The sequence below is a fragment of the Herpailurus yagouaroundi genome, unplaced genomic scaffold (genome assembly GCF_014898765.1).
Source record: "Herpailurus yagouaroundi ecotype Mexico unplaced genomic scaffold, PumYag 215, whole genome shotgun sequence".
Taxonomy (NCBI): Eukaryota; Metazoa; Chordata; class Mammalia; order Carnivora; family Felidae; genus Herpailurus; species Herpailurus yagouaroundi.
The window spans coordinates 11,479,482-11,500,778 of NW_024412446.1; the positions used below are offsets into that span (position 1 = coordinate 11,479,482).

The following is a 21,297-nucleotide window of genomic DNA, read 5'->3' on the forward strand; positions in this document are numbered from 1 at the left end:
GCAATTAAAGGACTGCTCTGAACTGTAGCTTCCTTTTCTATAAAATGGGAGTGAATTTGAGAATTAAAAGTGAACAAAGCACTTAGCAGAGTGCCAGGCACTCTGCTACATTTTAGGTATCATTTAGGTAGCACTCGATACATTTTAGGTATCATTTTTGTTAGGACAAGATATGGAAAGGTGGGCTGGGGATTTGGGTTGGGTTGGGATGGGATTGGGCTTTGGGATAGAAGGCCTACTGTGGGTGGTGGTGGAATCTAGGGTCGAGGGACTGGACTAAGTGCATCTGGGTTCAAATGGTTTCGGCCAGATAAGTGGGATTCCTCAAAAGGAGGTCCAGGGAACATTCCCTGGAGTGGTGGTTGACTTACCTACTGGTTGGCAAAGAATCTCATCCTGGATGAGGGAACAACGATGTAGGAGGCCTGCTGTCCCGTTGGTTTGAGGATTGGTGACCAGGAGCCTGAGTAGGAAGGCAGACAGCAAAGCTGAGCTGGCCAATGATTTCCTCCTCCTTTCTGCCTGCCCAGGCACAGTCTTCCCACTCCAGGCCCCACTCCAGGCCCCACTCCAGACTCACAGGCTCCCTATCTGGAAAACTAATGGAAGAGGTCCAGACTTGGGTCCCAGCCCAAAATGGCAGACTTTGCATTATGTGAAAAGCATTTGCTCAGCATTTACATTTACATAGCTCCAGGGGAGAAATAGTTAAATGCATCTGCTCTCTGCCTGCTGACCTACCCTGACAGAAATGGGAGTGGTATTGATGGTAAATAAAGACTCTCCGCTTTTTGGGGAGGGGGTGGGTAGATGCTAGGAAGCCATCAACAGAACAGCTGGTTCTGTCAGGGGCACTGCTGGCTTCCTAGTGGCTACCAGGGGAACTGACCCACCTGGCCTCAGTGATGGTATTTCTTGAGAATAGCATCCTGGCACTGCTATGCAATGGGTCAGTCAGAAATGGAGGTTTGATTCCAAACTCATTCTATGAAGCCAGCATTGCCTTGATTCCCAAACCAGTCAAAGACCCCACTAAAAAGGAGAATTACAGGCCAATATCCCTGATGAACCTGGATGCAAAAAATTCTCAGCAGCAAATTCAATAGTACATCAAAAGAATTATTCACCATGATCAAGTTGGATTTATTCCTGGGCTGCAGGGCTGATTCAATATTTACAAATCGATCAATGTGATACACCACATTAATAAAAGAAAGGATAAGAACCATATGATCCTTTCAATAGATGCAAAAAAAGGATATAACAAAATACAGCATCTTTTCTTGATAAAAACCCTCAAGAAAGTGGAGACAGAAAGAACATACCTTAATATCATAAAAACCATATATGAAAGGCCTACAGATAACATCATTCTTGATGGGAAAAAACTGAGAGCTCTCCCCCTAAGGTCAGGAACATGACAGGGATGTCCACTCTCACTACTGTTGTTCAATATAGCATTGGAAGTCCTAGCCTCAGCAATCAGACAACAAAAAGAAATAAAAGGCATCCAAATTGGCAAGGAATAAGTCAAATTCTCACTCTTCACAGATGACATGATACTCTACATGGGAAATCTGAAAGACCACCAAAAAACTGCTAGAGCTGATACATGAATTCAGCAATGTCGCAGGATATAAAAACGATATACAGAAATTAGTTGCATTTCTTTACACCAATAATGAAGTAGCAGAAAGAGATATCAAGGAACTGATCTCATTTACAATTGCACCAAAAACCATAAGATACCTAAGAATAAGCCTAACCAAAGAGGTAAAAGATCTATACATTGAAAACTACAGAATACGTATAAAAGAAAGTAAAGAAAACACAAAGAAATGGAAAAACATTCTGTGCTCATGGATTGGAAGAACAAATATTGTTAAAATGTCAATATTACCCAAGGAAATCCACACATTCAATGCAATCCCTATCAAAATAATACCAACATTCTTCACAGAGCTAGAACAAACAATCCCAAAATTTGTGTGGAATGAGAAAAGACCCAGAATAGCCATGTAATGTTGAAAAAGAAAACCAAAGCTGGAAGCATCACAAGTCTGGACTTTTTAGCTACATTACAAAGCTATAATCATCAAGACAGTATGGTACTGGCACAAAAACAGATACATAGATCAATGGAACAGAATAGAAGACCCAGAGATTGACCCACAAATATATGGCTAGCTAATCTTTGACAAAGCAAGAAAGAGTATCCAATGAAAAAAAGCAGTCTCTTCAGCAAATGGTGCTGGGAAAACTGGACAGTGACATGCAGAAGAATAAACCTGGACCATTTTCACCATACACAACAATAAATCAAAATGAATAAAAGACCTAAATGTGAGACAGGAAACCATCAAAATCCTACAAGAGAAAACAAGCAAAAACCTCTTTGATCTCAGCTGCAGTGACTTCCTACTTGACATATCTCTGGAGGCAAGGGAAATAAAAGCAAAAGTGAACTATTGGGACATCATCAAGATAAAAAGCTTCTGCACAGCAAAGGTGACAATCAATGAAATAAAAGGCAACCAATAGAATGAGAGAAGATATTTGCAAATTACATATCAGATTAAAGGGTTAGTATCCAAAATCTATAAGGAACTTACCAAACTCAACACCCAAAAAATAAATAATCCAGTGAAGAAATGGGCAAGAGACATCAATAGACACTTTTCCAAAGAAGACATCTACATGGCTCACAGACACACGAAAAGATGCTCAACATCACTCATCATCAGGGAAATACAAATCAAAACCACAATGAGATCTCGCTTCACACCTGTCAGAATGGCTAAAATGAACAACTCGGGAAACAACAGATATTGGTGAGGATGCCGAGAAAGGGGAACCCTTTTACGCTTTGGTGGGAATGCAAACTGGTGCAGCCACTGTGGAAAACAGTATAGAGGTTCCTCAAAAAGTTAAAAATAGAGCTACCCCACGACCCAGCAATTGCACTACTAGGTATTTATCCAAAGGATACAAAAATGCTGATTTGAAGGGGCACCTGCACCCCAATGTTTATAGCAGCACTATCAACCATAATCAAGTTGTGGAAAGAGCCCAAATGTCCACTGACTGATGATTGGAGTAAGAAGACGTAGTGTGTATATATATATATATACATATATATACATATATATACATATATATGTGTGTATATATATATATATATACATATATATATATATATATAACAGAATACTTCTCAGTGATCAAAAAGAATGAAATCTTGCCATTTGCAACAACGTGAATGGAACTAGAAGGTATTATGCTAGTGAAATAAGTCAGTCAGAGAAAGACAGATATATGATTTCACTCATATTTGGGATTTGAGAAACTCAATAGATGAACATAAGGGAAGGGAAGGAAAAATAAGAAAAAAAAAACAGAGAGGGAGGCAGACCATAAGAGACTCTTCTTAAAAAAAATTTTTTTTAATCTTTATTTTTGAGAGAGAGCGAGAGCACATGCATGCATGAGCAGGGGAGGGGCAGAGAGAGAGGGAGACACAGAACTTGAAGCAGGCTCCAGGCTCTGTGCTGTGAGCACAGCGCCTGATGTGGGGTTCAAACCCATGAACTATGAGCCAAAGTGGGACGCTTAACCAACTGAGCCACCCACACACTCCACCATAAGAGACTCTTAAATACAGAGAACTGAGGGCTGCTGGAGGGGAGGTGGGTGGGGGTATGGGTTAAATGGGTGATGGGCATTAAGGAGGGCATTTTTGGGGATGAGCACTGGGTGTCATATGTAAAAGATGAATCACTGGGTTCCACTCCTGAAGCCAAGACTACACTGTATGTTAACTAACTTGAATTTTTTTTAGAAAAGAAAGAAATGGAGGTTTGAGGGGTGAGTACCTCAGCCTCATTAAAGCAGCCTCCAGAAATAGTTCCAATGGCAAACTTTATCCCTTACCCCAAGCCCAGAGAGACAGCAGAGTCCAGTGTTAGCCTAAGCAATCTCCCTATCCACGCTGCCCAGGGATAACTGGTTTACCTCAAAACAGGGCTTTTGAGTAGGGGGTATTGAGGAAGTGGCCCTGAGGCTGGGCTTGGTAATAGTGAACTACGTCCAAGATCTTTGTGCTGAGGGCAGTAAGGGAGTCATGGAGGACTTGATAAAGGGGATTAGTCTGTACTTTCAAAAAGGTCAAGATGTAGCTATGGTGAATCGGGTGGCAGGAATGAGGTACCATCTCTACTTCCTTGCTTCCCATCACTCTATTGTAATTATAAAATAGATCATTTACTTACCTCCATGGATTAATAATAATAATAATAATAATAATAATAATAAAGCCTATACCTGTGCCCCCAACCCTCGTTTAACCCACCCCAAGCTGATTCCACAAGCTCTTGTCAAGGTCATCAGTGGTCTCCACCTTGCCAAATCCAATGGACACCTTTCCGTCCTCATCTTCTTCAACCTCTCAGCAGCCCTGGACATGTGACCATCTCCTCCTTGAAACACTTTCTTCTTGATTTTCCCCTAACTCTCTCAATACTCCTTCTGAGACTCTTGTTGGCTTCTTCACTGTCTAACTTCTAAATGTTGTTGGAACCTTGGGGTTTGGTCCTTGTTTTCCTTGCCAGCACATTCTCCCTAGTGATCCCCTCCAATCCCATGGCTTCAATACACCTATAAATGCTGAACTTCTGTGGCCAAAGAATCCCTCCACCAGAAGTCAGACCAGCATAGCTGTAAGAAATAGAATAATGCCCCCACCACAGATGTCCATGTCCGAATCCCCAGAACCTGTGACTGTGCTTTTTATGGGTAAAGGGATGTTGTAGACTTAATTAAGTTAAGGATCTTGAGATGAAGGAAATAATCCTGGATTATCCAGGTAGACCCCATGTAATCACAAGGGTCCTTATAAGATGGAGGCAAGAGGGTCAGAGTCAGAGAAAGATCTGAAGATGCGACACTGCTGATTTTCAAGATGGAGGAAGAGGCCAAAAGCCAAAGAATGCAGGTAGCCTCCAGAAACTGAAAACGGTGAGGAAACAGATTCTCCCCTTGAGCCACCAGAAGAAACACAGCCCTGCTAACACCTTGATTTTAGCCCATTAAGACCCATTTTGGATTTCTGACCTCCAGAACTGTGAGACAATATATTTGTGTTGTTTTAAGCCATAAATTTTGTAGTTGTTACAGCAGCAACAAGAAACAAACACAATAACCAACCCCCCACTGTCTAACAGGCATCTCAAACTTTAGAATGTTCAAACTGAGCTTGGGGTCTTGTCCTCCCAAGCCTGTGTTTCTCCATCTTCCCCAAGGCTATTAATAGACGGTAAAACCAACCACTACATTCTAAAGCCTGAATCCTGAGGGCATCTTTGCTTCATCTTTTCACTCATCCCTGCATCAAGTCCATCAGTAAACCCTGTGGGGATCCTTCCTCCAAACTATTATCTATGGAGCATCTCTTCTCTCCATTTCCCATCACCATCCTGGCCACCACCATCTTGCCTGGTCTATGGTAATAGCCTCCTGACTGGTAGCATTTGTTTTTGAAACTTACCCTTGTAGTTTACACCCTGTCACTCCCCTGCTTCAGTAGCCTCCCATGTGCTTAGAAAGAGTCCATACTCCTGGATACAGCCCACAGGGCCTTGCAGTCTGACCCCTCCCTGCTCTGAGACCTCCCCTCCCGTCTCCTTTGCTCTCCAAGCTCCAGCTCCAGATGGTTTCTGTTCCTTCACAGCCCCAGTTCTTTCCTACCTCAAGCCCTCTGCCTTGCTGTGTCCTTTGCCTGGAAACCCTGCCTTTCACTCCCCAAGGCTGGGTCACTTTCATCCCCCTGGCTCTGCTTAACTGTCACTTCCTGATAAATGCTGTCTCCAGCCAGCCCCACCTCACAACATAGCTACTGTTTCATGTCACCCTGTTTTATTTCCTTTTCAGAACTTGTCATCATGTCTGATAATATCCTCTTTCCTTGCTTGTGTGCTTGTTATCTGTCTCCCCTACTAGACTGTAAGTTCCTCAAGGATCATGTCTACCTTGTTCACCATGGTATTTCCAGGGCATGGAAGAATGCCTGGGACAGAGCTAGGGCTCGGTAAATATGGTTAAATGAAGACTGAATGACAGCCCAGGCAGCAGGTAAGGGGGCTAATGTGGGCCAGGGCTGAAGAGCGGAGGGCAGGTGTAAATGAGCTCTGTGGGCTCTGCAGCTGAGCTCCCAAAATAGGTCACCTGCTCAGCAACCCTGTCTCTGCTCCAGACCCTTCCGCAGCCTGAGCCACAGCCCTCCATCCAACACCTCATCCCTTGTCTCCAACAAAGATGGGCTCAGAACTAGTCTCCACCCCAGATCATGTTTTGGTGGGGTAAGTCCAGGCCTGGAATAGCTTCGGCTTTCCTTCCTCCTTCATGCTGTTACCCAAGCTATTTCCTTTGCCTATAATTCCTTCCCACCTCCTTTTCCTGCCAAAATCATTCTAAACACCAGCTCCTCAGGAAGCCTTCCCAAAAGGAGCAACTTGACCCCCTCCAAGCCCTCCAGGTAGCCTTGACTACTGGAACCCACTTCCATACTCACCTAGACTGTGAGTTCCCAAGAGACTACCATATGCAGCTGTCCGGGCTGTGCAAGGTTGCCATTCATGTCACAGTCATGAAGTGCTGTGGCCTGGGGCCCAGTATGAGCTGCCTCTGTTGTCTTCCATTTAATCCCCGCCCCCCCTTCCATGGTGGGTAGTCTCTTGATCTCCAGGTTTGTTGACTGAATGATTGACTAACTAAACAATAATCAAACTATCATCAGCTCACAGCCTCAGGGACCCTATTATATGCTGGGCTGGAAGCAGTCCATTTCCTGCCTTGACCCGCCTCCAACCTGTTCAGAGTCTATTCCCATACCTCGCAGGGGAAGGCCTTCTTTTTTTTTTTTTTTTTCCAAGTTTTATCATGTTTTTTTTTTTTTTTTAGTTTGCTTTTTATGGTTTTATTTGCATTTTTATTGAAGTACAATTAACATACAATGTTATATTATTTTCAGGTGTGGAAGGCCTTCTTTATGTTCCACTCATCTCACCCTACAGCAACCAAACCCATGATGCGATGAGCCCTGGCTGTTATATTTTAAGGAGAAACAGGACAAGGGAGTGAGAGGTACATGCCACCCTCTCACAGGGCTTTCTGGCTGCTTTCTGTGGCCCTGGGGCAGCCAGCAGTGCATTTCCTGCCCTGCACAAGCCCGTGGTCTTAGGCTTCACCATTTGTGGCAGGAACCAAGAAGTGCCTCCCACCACATCCTCCCATGAGCCCTCTCTTCAGCAGGTATTCAGGGAGGTTTTCATGAACCCAACTGGGCTCTTCCTGCAACCCCGGGGTGGACTCAGAGCCTTCTGCTCCAGGAGCTTCAAGCTCCTCTCATCCACCATGTCCTCTCAGCTTGGCTTCTAAGAGGCAGGGCCCTGCTGAGGTACTGGTGGGAGGGGAATGGGCAAAAGATGGTCACAGATAACTGGGACTGACTCCTGACCTTCACGAACATATGGAGCAACCAGAACGCTCGTGCACTGCAAGTTCGCAAAACTGAATGTTGGCCCAGTGCGTATAATGCCTGATAAAAGGAAGTACACCTGCCTCTTGAAAGAAAGTGCACAGCAGCAAAATTTGTCCAAGGAAACTGGCCAAACGCTCATCATCAGCACCGTTCACATGATGGAAAACTCTACCAATGAGAATAAGTATCACTGTCTCAGGCAATACCACATTCAAAATTCACAGACTGTATATTGAGGGAGAGGAGCCTGACATAAGAGACCACATACGGCACACCTCGTTTATAAGTTCAAGAACAGGCAAAACTAATCCAGGGAGATGGAGGTCAGAGCACTGGTTAGCTCTTGGCAGGGGATGTGCCTGGAAGGGAGCACCAGTCTAGAGAGGGCTTAGGTGAGGCTGGTAATGTTCTGCTTCTTCATCTGGGTGCTACTTACACAGGTGGTTCACTTTGCCAACATTCACTGGGCTACAGGCTTATGATGGGTGCATTCTTCTGTGTGGCAAATGTCCATAAAATTTTACCAAAACAAAAGACAACAAACAGCAACCTTTAATTCATCTCCCTGCAGCCAAAAACTTGCTAACAACCTTCTCACCTCCCCTCCCTGCTTCAAAGCTTTCTGGCTCCTCAAACCCTTGATGCCCAGGTAACAAGGCACTACCCACTTCTCCCAACCTAATGCTCATTACACTCAGCTTCAACCACCTGCCATTTTCTGTTCCTTGACTTTGCTCAGGCTAATTTCCAGGCTTCCGGCCACACTGCTGTCAGTTGGGATATCCCCCTCCCCTGCCTTCTCACACTAATTCCTACTCATCCCCTCGGTCCCAGTGTTGATGCACACCCTGTGGCTGAAGGGTACGCCTGCCTCTGTGTCTCCAAAGCGTCCTGGACATCTCCACCAGAGCAGCCATCACACCCCTTGTCACTGCCTGCCTTGTCTGTCTCCTCCAGGAGCCAGGGAGTTCCATGAGAGCAGGGACTATGCCTGTTTCACTATCTTATCCTCACACTTGGCCTGTCATTGAGTAGATGCTCCATAAATACTTGCTGAATGAATGAATGAATGAATGAACGAACAAAGTGTCCCTGCCTTCACCATTTACATGGTCACCAGCCTCTTCGCTGTACAATGAGGAAACTACAGTCCAGCAAGGGGTCCAAGCCTGCTAGGCTGGCAGGGTCATGGCCCTGTCCCAAGGGCTATAAGGCTACCTCAAGAGTTGCTACTGCCCACCCACGCTCCACCAAACAGAGCTTCTGCTCTGCTCAGCTCAGGAAGATGGGGAGCTCTGCTCAGCCAGAAACCTTGAGCACCTCATCTGGCTCTGCCCCAAGCCCATCTAGATGCGAGGCTCAAGGTTCATGTGTGCTGTGCAAGAAGGAAACCCTTGACCAATGACTAGAAGCAAAGCAGAGGGGAGGGGGAAGGGACTCGCCTGAGGCAGGGCATGAGCATGGCTGGGTCACAGAGCAAGCACAGAGAAAGCCATATAACCATCATGAACAAAAAGGAAAGGAAAAATTGCCCTAGATTAAAAGAGAATAAAGAGACACAACAGTATGTGACACGGGAACCTTGACTGGATCCTGGCTTCAAAACAAAGCAGCTCTAAAGGTCATTGTGGTGACAATAAGGGAAAAAACTAAAGACATGCTTCTACATTACCATCTCACCACTATCACCATCCGATACGACACGTATTTTGCTTGCTTGCTTATTGTCTATCTTCCCTGAGCCAAAGAATTTTTGTCTACTTTGCTCACTGCTGTGAGCCTTCAGGGCCTCTTGAGGGCTTGGCACATAGTAGGTGCTCCATACGAATATTTGCTGACTAAATGACCACGGTATATATAATCCCACAACTTGCCTTTTTTTATCTTATGTTTCAGGATTGATTCAACCACTATGCTCATTTCATTCATTTGAGCTACGTCTAATATTGCCTTGTATATGATTCATAACTTATTTCTTCCATTTTCCTAATGAGGAACATTTCCAGTCTTTCACTACTCCAAGAAATGCTACGATAAATACCTTTACATGTGCCCATTCGTATCTTTAAGGTTGGTGTCTGTGAGTGGAATGGCCGGGTCAAAGGCATCTTCAACATTACCAGATATGGTAAAACTATTCTCCAGGTTGGTTATATCAATTTACAGTCCCACACGTCCCCACATCCTCACCAGTAGAATTTTGTCACGTTTAAAATTGGCGGCTTATCTACTGGGTGGGTGTAGATGAGATTTTAAGAAACATAAAGCAATGTTTAGTGAGCTTGATTTCGGCCAGAAACTGTGCTAAACCCTTTATGTGCATTAATGCAAATAGTCTTTGCAACAACCCTGTAAGGTAGAGAAATCTCTACCCCCGTAAAGATAAGAAACTGAGGCTATGGGTTGAGCACCTTGCTACAAATACAGAGAAAAGTTGTCACTGACCCATGGCTGAGATTCACAGCCTGCCCCTGAACCACGTTCCCTGCTGCCTCGTATTTTCCATTTTTTCTTTGATATTTTTGTCACTGTCCAAAGTTTATATACTGAGCATGTGTTACTTCTGTAAGAGATAAAAGAGCCTTAAGAAATTTTATTTTAAACTAGTTTTGAGGTCATTCTCCCACCCCCGGCAGTGAAGAGGGCAAGGATTGGCCTGGTGCTCACAGCCTCTCTCCTGCACACCCTCTGTAGGCGAAGGGAGGTTGTCCCCAAACTGGGGGAGGGACGCCAAGGCCTCCTCGGCAGCTTTTTCAGGCTCCCCAGAGGCCCCCTCAATTATGCCTCCCATCTGCCGGGCCCTGCTCACCAGGTCCGGTTGGTGCTGGAGTCTTGGTGCAGAAGGGCGTTGAGCACATAGGGTACGCCTCCCTCAGGAGTCACCCAGGTCCGGGCCACATCCACATTGAAGGCCACCAGAGGAACAAGGCCTGTGGAGAACAGAGGGACATTTAAGAGATGCCTGTTAAAGCCATGGCTGGCCCTTTGACTCCCATCATTCTGTCACATCTGGTGGTGTCATCATCCCCATTTTACAGATGAGAAAAATGAGATTCCCCAGGACCTTTTCCCTATGGGAATAGGACAGGAGTGTAGGCATGTCTGACCCAGAGCTCCTGATCCTCCTACTATGTCAGCACCAAGGCCCCTCCTCCAGCAAGCCTTCCCTGGTTCTCTCCTAGAAGTACTTCCCACCTTCTCACACCTCCCACTGTGCACTTTCTGTACCTGTCAGATAGCATATACTCATGACAGTGTCTTGTACCAAAGTTCAAATAGACTATGAGCCCTAGGGCTAGGATATACATACATTCTGTCTAGGAGGCCCCATCAGATGACCCAGGAGAAAACATGTCCTCAAACATGTACAAGAATGTTTACAGAAGCTTTACTTGTAATAGTTCCCAAGTGGAAACAACCCAAATGTCCATCAACGGGGGAAGGGATAAGCTAACTTGTAGAGTCACACAATGGAATACTACTCAGGAGTACAAAGAAATGAGCGATTGACACACACGACAAGATGGGTGAATCACAAAAATCATTATGCTGACTGAAAGAAGCTTTACATAAAAGAGTACTGTCTAATTCCATTTACATGATGTTCTAGAACCAGCAAAGCTAATCTATAATAAAAAATATTCCCTGGGGGTAAAGGGATGTGGCTTAACTGGGAAGGGACAGGAAGAAACTCTGTAGGCTTATGGAAACACCCTAGGTCTTGATAAGAACTTGGATGACAAAGGTGTGTGCGTTTGCCAAAAACACACTGAATGGTCAACTTAAAACTTGTGACTTTCACCGAATATAAATTTTCCCTCAAAAAAGAACGAGCAACAAACATTGACCTCTGGTTGATATGTATGCTGAAGCATTTAGGGATGAAGTGTACCCACCTCCGCAATTTACTTTGGAATGCATCAAAATGGGGGCGCCTGGGTGGCGCAGTCGGTTAAGCGTCCGACTTCAGCCAGGTCACGATCTCACGATCTCGTGGTCCGTGAGTTCGAGCCCCGCGTCGGGCTCTGGGCTGATGGCTCAGAGCCTGGAGCCAGTTTCCGATTCTGTGTCTCCCTCTCTCTCTGCCCCTCCCCCGTTCATGCTCTGTCTCTCTCTGTCCCAAAAATAAATAAACGTTGAAAAAAAAAATGCATCAAAATGTAACGTGGCTTGATGGATGGATAGATGGATATATGCAGATGGATATATAGATATATGTTTACATATGTGTCTGTGTGATGTTGCAAATATAACAAAATGTTGACAACTGTAAAATCTAAGTGTGGCATATAGTTTTCCACCGTACAATTATTTCAACTTTTCTGTATACTTGAAATTTTTCACTAAAAAGTTTTGGGGAAAAACTGATATTCACAGATTGCCCCCAACCTCAGAGGTTGTGCCAATCCATACCACAACAACAGAAGAGGAGGAGGCCTGTTTCCTCACAGCACTGCTTGAGGTGTGTGCAGACCATCCTTGTTTTGAAAGAGTTTCTTTTATCATTTTGTTCCAAAATATCTTTTTTAGTTCTGAATGAGGTCGAGTCTCTTATTTTAAGTTGTTTACTGCCTATTCATATACATTATCCATTTGTAGGAAATATTGCTTTCTTATTAATTTGCAAGAGCGTTTTGAATCAAAAAAAATTACCAATGTGTTCAAGATAATACTTCACACTTAGCTATTTGATGTAGGTATCTTTTCCCACATCTAGAATTTATACGTAGTCAAGTTATTTTTCTTTTATGACTCTTCAGTTTTATGTCATGCTTCCCCATTCAGAGATTATTTTTTTTAAGTTCACTCATGTTTTTGTCTGTATTTTGGGGGGTTTTGTTTCACTTCTTACGCTTGAATCTTTGATTGATCTGCACTCTATTTTTTGTGTACAGAGTGAAAGAGGGATCCAGCTTTTACTCTTTCTCCCCACAATTGAAATTGTCTCAACATTTTTCCTTGAATGGCTCGTCTTATCCCCACAGATCTGCAGTATCACCTTTATCATTCTCAGAATTCTCATATGCATTTGGGCCTCAGCTGGGACTCAGTTCTGCCCTACTGACCACATTGTCTCCCGCTTGGATATGTTCATTAGTCTCCTGACCTTTCTTTTCCAAGTCTTGTCCCTCTGGATACAACCTCCCCATATCAACTGCCAGAGAGAATTTTAAAAGTATGTCCTGACTATGATACTCCACCGTAAAAACTCTAATGTATATTTACAGAGAAAAAGGGCAAGGTGAAGTTGAGTGTACAGAACTTATCTGTTCAATTACTGTTCAATGAACAACGTTTTGGGGGAAAAAAAGCTTTTTGGAAAACACTCTTTTTTAATGATGGTATAATGACTTTTTCATTCCTAAATATACTACATAAACATGCCATAAGAATGATGTTCTGACATCACACATTCATGCAAAAAAATACTCACTAATTTACTTAGTAAAGCAGTTTTTAGCCCCACAATTCATAGGAAACAAACGTGAACTGCTCATCTTGTTTGGATAAATTCAAAATGTCTTGTTTAGCATGTACAAGCCAACTGAGACGCCTGAAGGGGTAGTAGCTTCTGTGATCTGCAGTCTGTTAAAATGTACAAACTATGCCATGTATTTTGAAGTGCTTTCAGGTTTAGCATTTATTTTCCCTCAATGTATTTTTTGTGCTATAACTATATTTAAACATTTTTTTAATGTTTATTTCTTTTTGAGAGAGAGAGACAGAGACAGAGAGAGAGACAGAGCGTGAGTAGGGAAGGGTCAGAGAGAGAGGGAGACACAGAATCCAAAGCAGGTTCCAGGCTCAGAGCTGTCAGCACAGACCCCGATGTTGGGCTTGAACTCGTGAACCACAAGATCATGACCTAAGCCAAAGTTGGACGCTTAACCGACTGAGCCACCCAGGTGCCCCAATGTGCTATAACTTTATTTTTAAAGGTAGTTTGAATGCAAGATAACCACGAGTACCCAAAAGACTGAAGAAACAGTGAAGAAATGGTGAATGAGAAATGTACCTTCTCAATAATGACTCCCTCACAATTATCCTCCACTACTCATCATTAAGTCTTCATTTCCTCTCTTAATGAGGACAGTAAACTTTTATTACAGTAAGTTGTATATGTAAATTATATTTTATATTCAAATTAATTTTTTTGGTATAAACTTGTTTTATCGTCCAGCTAATAAATTTTTCCATCAGTAAAAACTGTTTGGGTATATTGAGCTAGATGGAATGAACCACAGTTTTTCCAATGAAATTGATGGAAATAGTTTTTCCAATTAATGACTTTTCACTTAGCAGCACAGACGTTAAAAACAAAAATCATTAGGCAAAGGATACGTTAATGGACTTTTAAGTAAAGGAAGAGAAGGAAATATATACATATAAATATACTGTTCTTCATTCACCAAGATATAAATTTAAAATCTATATGTCTCCATTAACATCACTTCAAAATATATTTTAAAAATTGACTGAATTAAAAATATAAAAATCCACAACCAAAATGGGAGACTTTAATGCTTTAACAAATCTTTCATCAAGCTACAAAAGCACATTAAAGTATCAATAATGATCTAGAAGATCTGAATATCACAACTGACTAACAGAACACTGTACCTAACAATGGTAAAAGAAACATTTTTTCAAATGCACATGAAACATTTACCCAAATCAAATATATATGAAAGGTCAAAAAGCAAGCCTCAATAAATTTCAATGCATTGAAGTAATGCAGAATAGGTTCTCTGACTACACTGGAATTAAACTAGAAGCCAATAACAAAAAGAAAACTATAATAACTTGAACGTCTCAGAAATCAAGCAATGCACGTCTGCATAAGTCAAAAATGAAATGGCCATGGATATTTTTTAGTGATAATTAAGATATGACAAATCAAAACTTGTGGGAAACAGTTAAGGCAGTGCTCAGAGGAAATGTGCAGCCTTAAGTGCCAATGTTAAAAAAGACAAAAAGCTAAAATCAATGATCTAAGCTTCCATCTCAAAAAGGTAAAAGAATAGTAAATCAAACCCAAAGAAAGTACAGGAATAAAGATATGAGTATGTATCAATGAAATAGAAAACTAACTTAGAGTAGAGAAGTCAACAAAGCAAAAGTTTACTTTTAAAAAAGCTTAATGAAACTGATAAACTCTTAGCAACATTGTCAAGAAAAAAAGAGAGAACACACAAGTTACCAACATGAAGGAAAAAGAAGCCATCAGAATAGATCCTAAGACATTAAGAAATAATGAGGATAGTATACACAACTTTATGCCACTATACTTCACAATTTTGTTGAAATAGACAAATTCCTTGAGATAAAGATTTTTCACAACTGATGAAAGAAATGCAAGCTGAATAATCTTGTATCAAAAAAAGTAAATCCCATTATTAAAAATCTTAGGAAGAATTCCAACCCAGATAGCTTCACTGTGAACTCTTCCGAACATTTAGAGAAGAAATGCCAAACTTACACAAACTATTCCAAAGAACAGAATTAAAGGAATACTTTCCAATCATTTTACAGGACCAGAATAACATTGATATATGTTTTAAACGTTTATTTATTTATTTATTTTGAGTGAGGACAGAGAGAGAATCCCAAGCAGACTCTGCACTCTCAGTGCAGAGCCTGACACGGGGCTCGATCCCACAAACTGTGAGATCATGACCTGAGCCAAAATCAAGAGTCGGATGCTTAACCGACTGAGCCACCCAGGTGCCCTAACATTGATATTAAAACCTGACAAGAGCAAAGACTTAAAAAACAAACAAACAAAAATCAGAAAAAGTCTGACAGGAGCCGTACAAGGAAGGACAATTGATGATCTCTCTTGAACACAGATGTAGGAATCCTAAACAAAATATTAGCAAATTAAATCTGGTGACATATAAAAATCATAATACATCACAACCAAGTGGAGTTTTTTCAGGAATGCAAGGGTGGTTTGACATTTGATAATAATTTATTTCTTTTTCACATTAACAGGAAAAAAATCATATGATCATTATGATAGAAGCAAGAAAAAGGCATTTGATAAAATCCAATACTGCTCTGTGATTTAAAAAAAATCATAGTAAATCAGAATAGAAGGAATTTATATAATCTGATCAAGAATATCCACAAAAAACCCTCAGCAAACATCACTCTTATTGGTATGTTATTAAAATCTTTCCCTAAAATCAGGATTGAGACAGGGATGACTACTCTCACCACTTTTACTCAACACTTTACTGGAGGACTTAGAGCAGTGAGAAAAGGGGGGGAAAATGGAGCATAGAGATTAAAAAGGAAAAAATAAAACTGTCATTATTGGCAGGTGAAACTATTAAGTACACTGAGAAATCCAACAGATCTACAAACACTGAGAATTAACAAGAGCCTTTTTAGCAAGGTTACTGGATACAGAGGCAATATATGAAGAACCACTGTACTTCTATACACTATCAATGATCAAATAAAGAGTGAACAATTTTTAAAGATGTCATTAACAAAAGATAGAAATATCAAATGCTTAAAAATAAGTCTACTTAAAGATATGTAAAACCTCCATGCTGAAAACTATAAAAGATTAGGAGATATTAAAGATGTAGATGTATGGAGGAATAGATCATGTTCATGAAGTTAAGACTCAATAATTGTTGTCAGTTACCACTCTATTGATCTATAGCTTCAATAGAATCCTAATCAAAATCTCAGCAAATTATTGGGGGGGGGGAGGGGGGTGTGTTAACAAGCCAATTAAAAATGTATACGAAATTGCACAAGGCAAGAATAGTCTGGCACTCTTAAGGGAGAATAACAAACTTGTAGGACTTGATAACATTACACTATTATTCATCAAGACATTACAAAGTTACAGTCAAGACAGAATTATACTAGCACCAGACAGGCAGATAGACCAGTGGAACAGAGAGTACAAACACATATGATCACCTGTTTTATGACAAAAGTGACAGTGAAGAACAGAGAGGAAAGAATGATCTTTTAAATAAAAGATGCTGGGTCACTGGGATATCAATATTGAAAAAAATTAATCTTGACTATTCTCACACGATCACACACACACAAAAGTTCTTGATGGGCTGAAATGTGGATTTAGATAGACTGTATATCTAAATGTGAAAAATGAAACAATAAAGTTTTTAAGGGAAAATGAAGGACCCTGGGGTAGACAAATATTTTTTTCAACAGGACACAAAACACACTAATGTAAAGGAAATAACGGATAGACAGATCTTCATTAAACTTAAGAACTTCTGTTTATCAAAAGATACCATTGAGGGAATAAAGAGGCAAGACAGAGTGAGAAGAGATATTTGCAACACAAATATCTGACAAAAGACTATCAGAATATGCATAAGATTCCTATAGATCAATAAGGAAAATGCATGTAAGCTAACAGAAAGACGTTTCACAAGAGATTATCCAATGGCTAGTAATCAAATGAAAAGGCACTCATTAGACTTCAGAGAAAGGCAAATTAGAACCACCATATAATACCACCACACAACTACCAGAATGGTTAAATGAAAAAAACAAAACAAACCAAAACAAAAAAACCAATACCAAGTGTTGACACTGATTGGGAGCAACTAGAACTCTGCTGATAAGAATGGAAGTCAGTACAACCCCTTTAGGAAACCATTTGGAAGCATCAACTCAAGTTGAGCATAAACTGAATACTCACCAATGGAATACTCTACAGCAGTGAAAATAACCTACAACAAGGTGGCTGCATTTCAAAAAACACAGTGTTGGGTGAAAGGCTAGGAACAAACCAGATCGTATCGTATAATTCCACTTATACAAAGTTGAAAACAGGCAAACTAATCTATGCTATTGAAAGTTAGGAGAGTGTTACCCTTGGGGGTAAGGTAATGAATGACTGGAGGGAGTGATAAAGGGTATTTCTGGGCTGTTATTCATACTCTGTTTCTTGAAATGGGTGTTAGTGGCATGGATTTGGTTTCGTTTGAAAATTCACTAATCTGAATTTGTCCATTTTATTGTGTAATTCAAAAAAGTTTACATAAAAAAATAATCGCAAGTTTCTGAAACACACTGAATATATAAACATTCTATACGTTAATAATAATATTTCGGAGAGAGGAAAAAAAAAACAAAAATTTTAAAACTGCATTGGTTAGCATTGGAAGTCATGAGGGCAACCATCCCTTTACTCTGAAAATTGTTTACTAAAAGGAAAATATTAAGTAGTTTTCTTGTCTTTCCTATATAAATTGAATTTCAGGATCACCAAATAGTTCTAGTTGATGTGGGAAGAATAATAGAATCATAAAAACACAATTTGGCAAGCCATTATACAATAATTAATTCAGGCCATGACCATCAATGGATGAAACTACTAGAAGAAAGTTTGGTAGAAAACTTTACAATTAGACTGACACCACCTGAGCCCAACAGTCAATCTTAATGTCCCCAGGAATACTGGGTCCTCAGACATATGTCCCTCTGAGTGTGACACCACAGGAAGATTATAGGAGCCCTAGACTCTGTGTTCCTAACAAGCTCCCAAGTGATGCCCACGCTGCTGGTCCTCAGACCACATTTTGAGTAGCAAGTCTTTAAAATACTTTAGCAAAAGAAACAAAAAGGGGGGAGTGAGATAAATCCAGGAAGTATGTCACAACCCCCCGAAAGTTTTAGAGTGTGCTTGCCAAAACAGTTAAACCTGAATTTAATGAAGTCATTGCCACCAACATCCAGGTTTTGGGAAATTCAGGGGATAGAATGACAAACTGCACCAAAAGGAGGAAACACACAAACCCTGAATGAAGCTGTTCTATAAGAAAAGTGACCAAGATCTGCAGTAAAGGAAAGACTTCAAAAAGACACACAAACCAAAAAATTGGCAAGGGGGCCACTCTAGACTAAGAGAGGCACAACAACCAAATGTAACGTGGACCTCGTTTGGATCTTGACTTGAACAAACTTATTGTTAATAAAAAGATAAACGGAGACAGGAAGATTCGAATGTGGACTGGGCATTAGATAATACCTCAAAATTATTTTTAACTTTGTTAGGTGATTAAAAAAACATTGTGGCTATGTGAGAAAATAACCACACAGCTCAGAAACCTGCACTGAAGTACTTAGGGGTGAAACGACACAATGGTTTTTTGGGTTTGCCTTAAAATAATGTTTCGGAAACATTAAAGTGCTAGTGAATCACCCAAGCTTCTTATTAAAATACAGATTCTGATTCAGTGGATCAGGAGTGGGACTGAGAGCCTCGTCTAATGAGATCCTCGTGATGCCAGACTGCTGGCCACAACACCAAGTTTGAGCAGCACAGCTTTAAAGGAAACCAAAAGGGATAGTGAAATAATGCAGCCAGTGTGACGGTCTATCTGGGCGATGGTATACTGAGTTTGTGACTGTTATTTCCTCTGCTTTTGTACATGCTTCAAATTTTGTTCAAAAGTCACCTTCCAGAGGCTCAAGTAGGTGGCACAATGTGAGAGGGCAGTGTTGGAGCTCTCATTTCTCAACTCCCAGGCCCTCTCCCTGAACCCGCACAAAGCAGCCACCTGTACTTTATTTCGTTCCCTTTATACCCCGGCCTTGCCCAGAATGATTTGTGGCAACTCATAAAAGTATACAATGCATTAAGATAAAACTTATTTTGGGGCGCCTGGGTGGCTCAGTCGGTTAAGCGTCCAACTTCGGCTCAGGTCAGGATCTCACGGTTCGTGGGTTCGAGCCCCACATCGGGCTCTGTGCTGACAGCTCAGAGCCTGAAGCCTGCTTCAGATTCTGTGTCTCCCTCTCTCTGACCCTCCCCCGTTCATGCTCTCTCTCTGTCTCAAAAATAAATAAACGTTAAAAAAAAAAAAAAAGATAAAACTTATTTTAAAATAAGGAGGCAGGCCAAAGGAAGGAAAATGACAGAAAAAGCGGGTGAACATGGAAGGGCACAATTAAACCAGGAAGGAGGCTAACAGCTAACCTGTGCGTCAGCAAGTACTAGCACTTTCTGTGGTGAGCCCCACTTTGGGCTCTGAACACAGTACAGGTACACAGTGGGTGCCTCATAAAATGATTTCTTGAAAACCTGTATAAATGCATAAACTTCCTTGAAGCCAAAGTAAGGATGAAGATGATAAGCTATACTATTCACAGTGTCCACAAAATCAGAGGGAAAACTTCTCCCGGGGAAGCAGAAAAAAAACAAAACAAAAAATTTCCCTGAGGATTCTCTTCATGAGACCACTGAATGAATGGGGGCAGAGTGGGGTTAAAAAAAACAACAGCAGCAGCAGTGAATGAACAAACCTACATCCCAAGTTACCCGCAGCTGTTATTCGTGTCCTCCCTGCCATCACCCAAAGTACAATGCATAAAACACGACCAGACCGCAAGCTGTTCCCTGTCTGGGGGCCATGGATCACTTTGAGAATGGGATGAGAGCATCAGAGCCTTCCCCACCCACCCAACTGTATCTATGCCCAAGTCTTACCTCTGCTCTACTCCGAGGTGATCTCCTGCCTTGCCATCTTCACCATTCAACTCCTCCAAGAGGCCTTCCTGACCTCCAGACCCCTATCTGGGCCCTCTGTACCCCCTGCAAACCTTCGATCACAAACTGAAACTCTCCTGCTTATCTCCTTGTTTATTTATTGCCTGTGACTCTTTCTCCCACCACCGGTGAGCCCCTCTGAGGGCAAAGACTGGGCGTCAGCCTTGTTCATCATGTCATCCCAGGGCCTGGTAGGTGGCCTACACCTAGTGCGTGCTAGATGAGTGAACAGGGCTCACAGGCACCTCTGTAGCCAACCCACGGATCCTCAAGGGTTCTAGATCAAGACCCTACGTGGGGAATGGGGAGCACTGTTCTCCATGAATACAGGAGGATTGGGCTCAGGCTCCTTGGCTCATTTTACACCAAGCCCTGTGTTTGTTGGTCAGGCAGGTTAGGGTAAGCAAACTGAGTAGGAGAGAATTAAAAAGTAAGAACGAGCAGCTTCTTCTTGCAAGGAGTGATTAGGAGGCTTTCTTTCCCGTTTTACCGTGTAACTGATAGACATGGTTTGAAACCCCTGAGGTAAGTCCAGTCTCCTCACCTGGGCATCTGCGGCATCTCCCTGCCCAGCCCAGTGCCCCTTCTGCCAGGTCTGCTCTCCAGCCGCTTCAAGCTCCTCTACACCTCACTCCCTGAACACCATCCCCACACCTCCCACCTCTGGGCCTTTGCACAAGCAGTTCCCTCTGCCCGCATGTCTTCCTTGCTCTCACCTCTGTCCCGTCTTTGGGGACCTGCTCAGGCACTAATCCAGATCCTCAGCCAGAGTAACTCACTGGTCCCTGAGCCCCCACCACATCCCGCAGTGTCTCTGTCTGGCTCTGACTAAATCCTGTCTAGGTCAGAGTGATCTGTGATTAAGTCTGTCTCCCCCCAAAGTGTGACCTAATCTGAGTCATCCATGACAACCCCCTAACCACAAGGCCCAGTTCAGCACAGGGCCGGGCCCAGAAGAGGTGTCCTGGAACTGTCAGAGTAGGTCAGAGATTCCTGTTCCCCACCCCACCCCTGGCCCCATTTTTGCCGTTCTCAACTGAGGGATCGTGGAGCAAGAACCCTGAGGGGTGGCAAAGGGGAGGAGACCAATCACAGCTACCCTCCCGGAGCACCTGATTCCTTCCAGGCACCACACTGGGTGCTGAGGCTCAGAGAAGTTGAATGATTTGCTTGTGGCCCATCAGCAGATTGAATACTTGTGTCTAGGGCCCAG

The 21,297-nt window shown here is 42.2% G+C and overlaps 1 protein-coding gene across 5 annotated transcripts in view; it reads right to left on the reverse strand.

The window, feature by feature from the left end:
• Positions 1-21,297, reverse strand: part of ITGAE (integrin subunit alpha E) — a 75,388-nt gene that overhangs the window by 39,829 nt on the left and 14,262 nt on the right. For 4 of the 5 annotated variants that reach the window (XM_040455566.1, XM_040455564.1, XM_040455567.1 and 1 more), the window contains exons 2-3: positions 10,344-10,464; positions 372-463 (exon numbers count right to left, since the gene is read on the reverse strand). In XM_040455566.1, coding sequence (XP_040311500.1) covers positions 372-463; positions 10,344-10,464 — 213 coding nt within the window. Of the gene's footprint in view, positions 1-371; positions 464-10,343; positions 10,465-21,297 lie in introns of those variants that run through there. The other variant, XM_040455569.1, reaches the window with a different exon arrangement.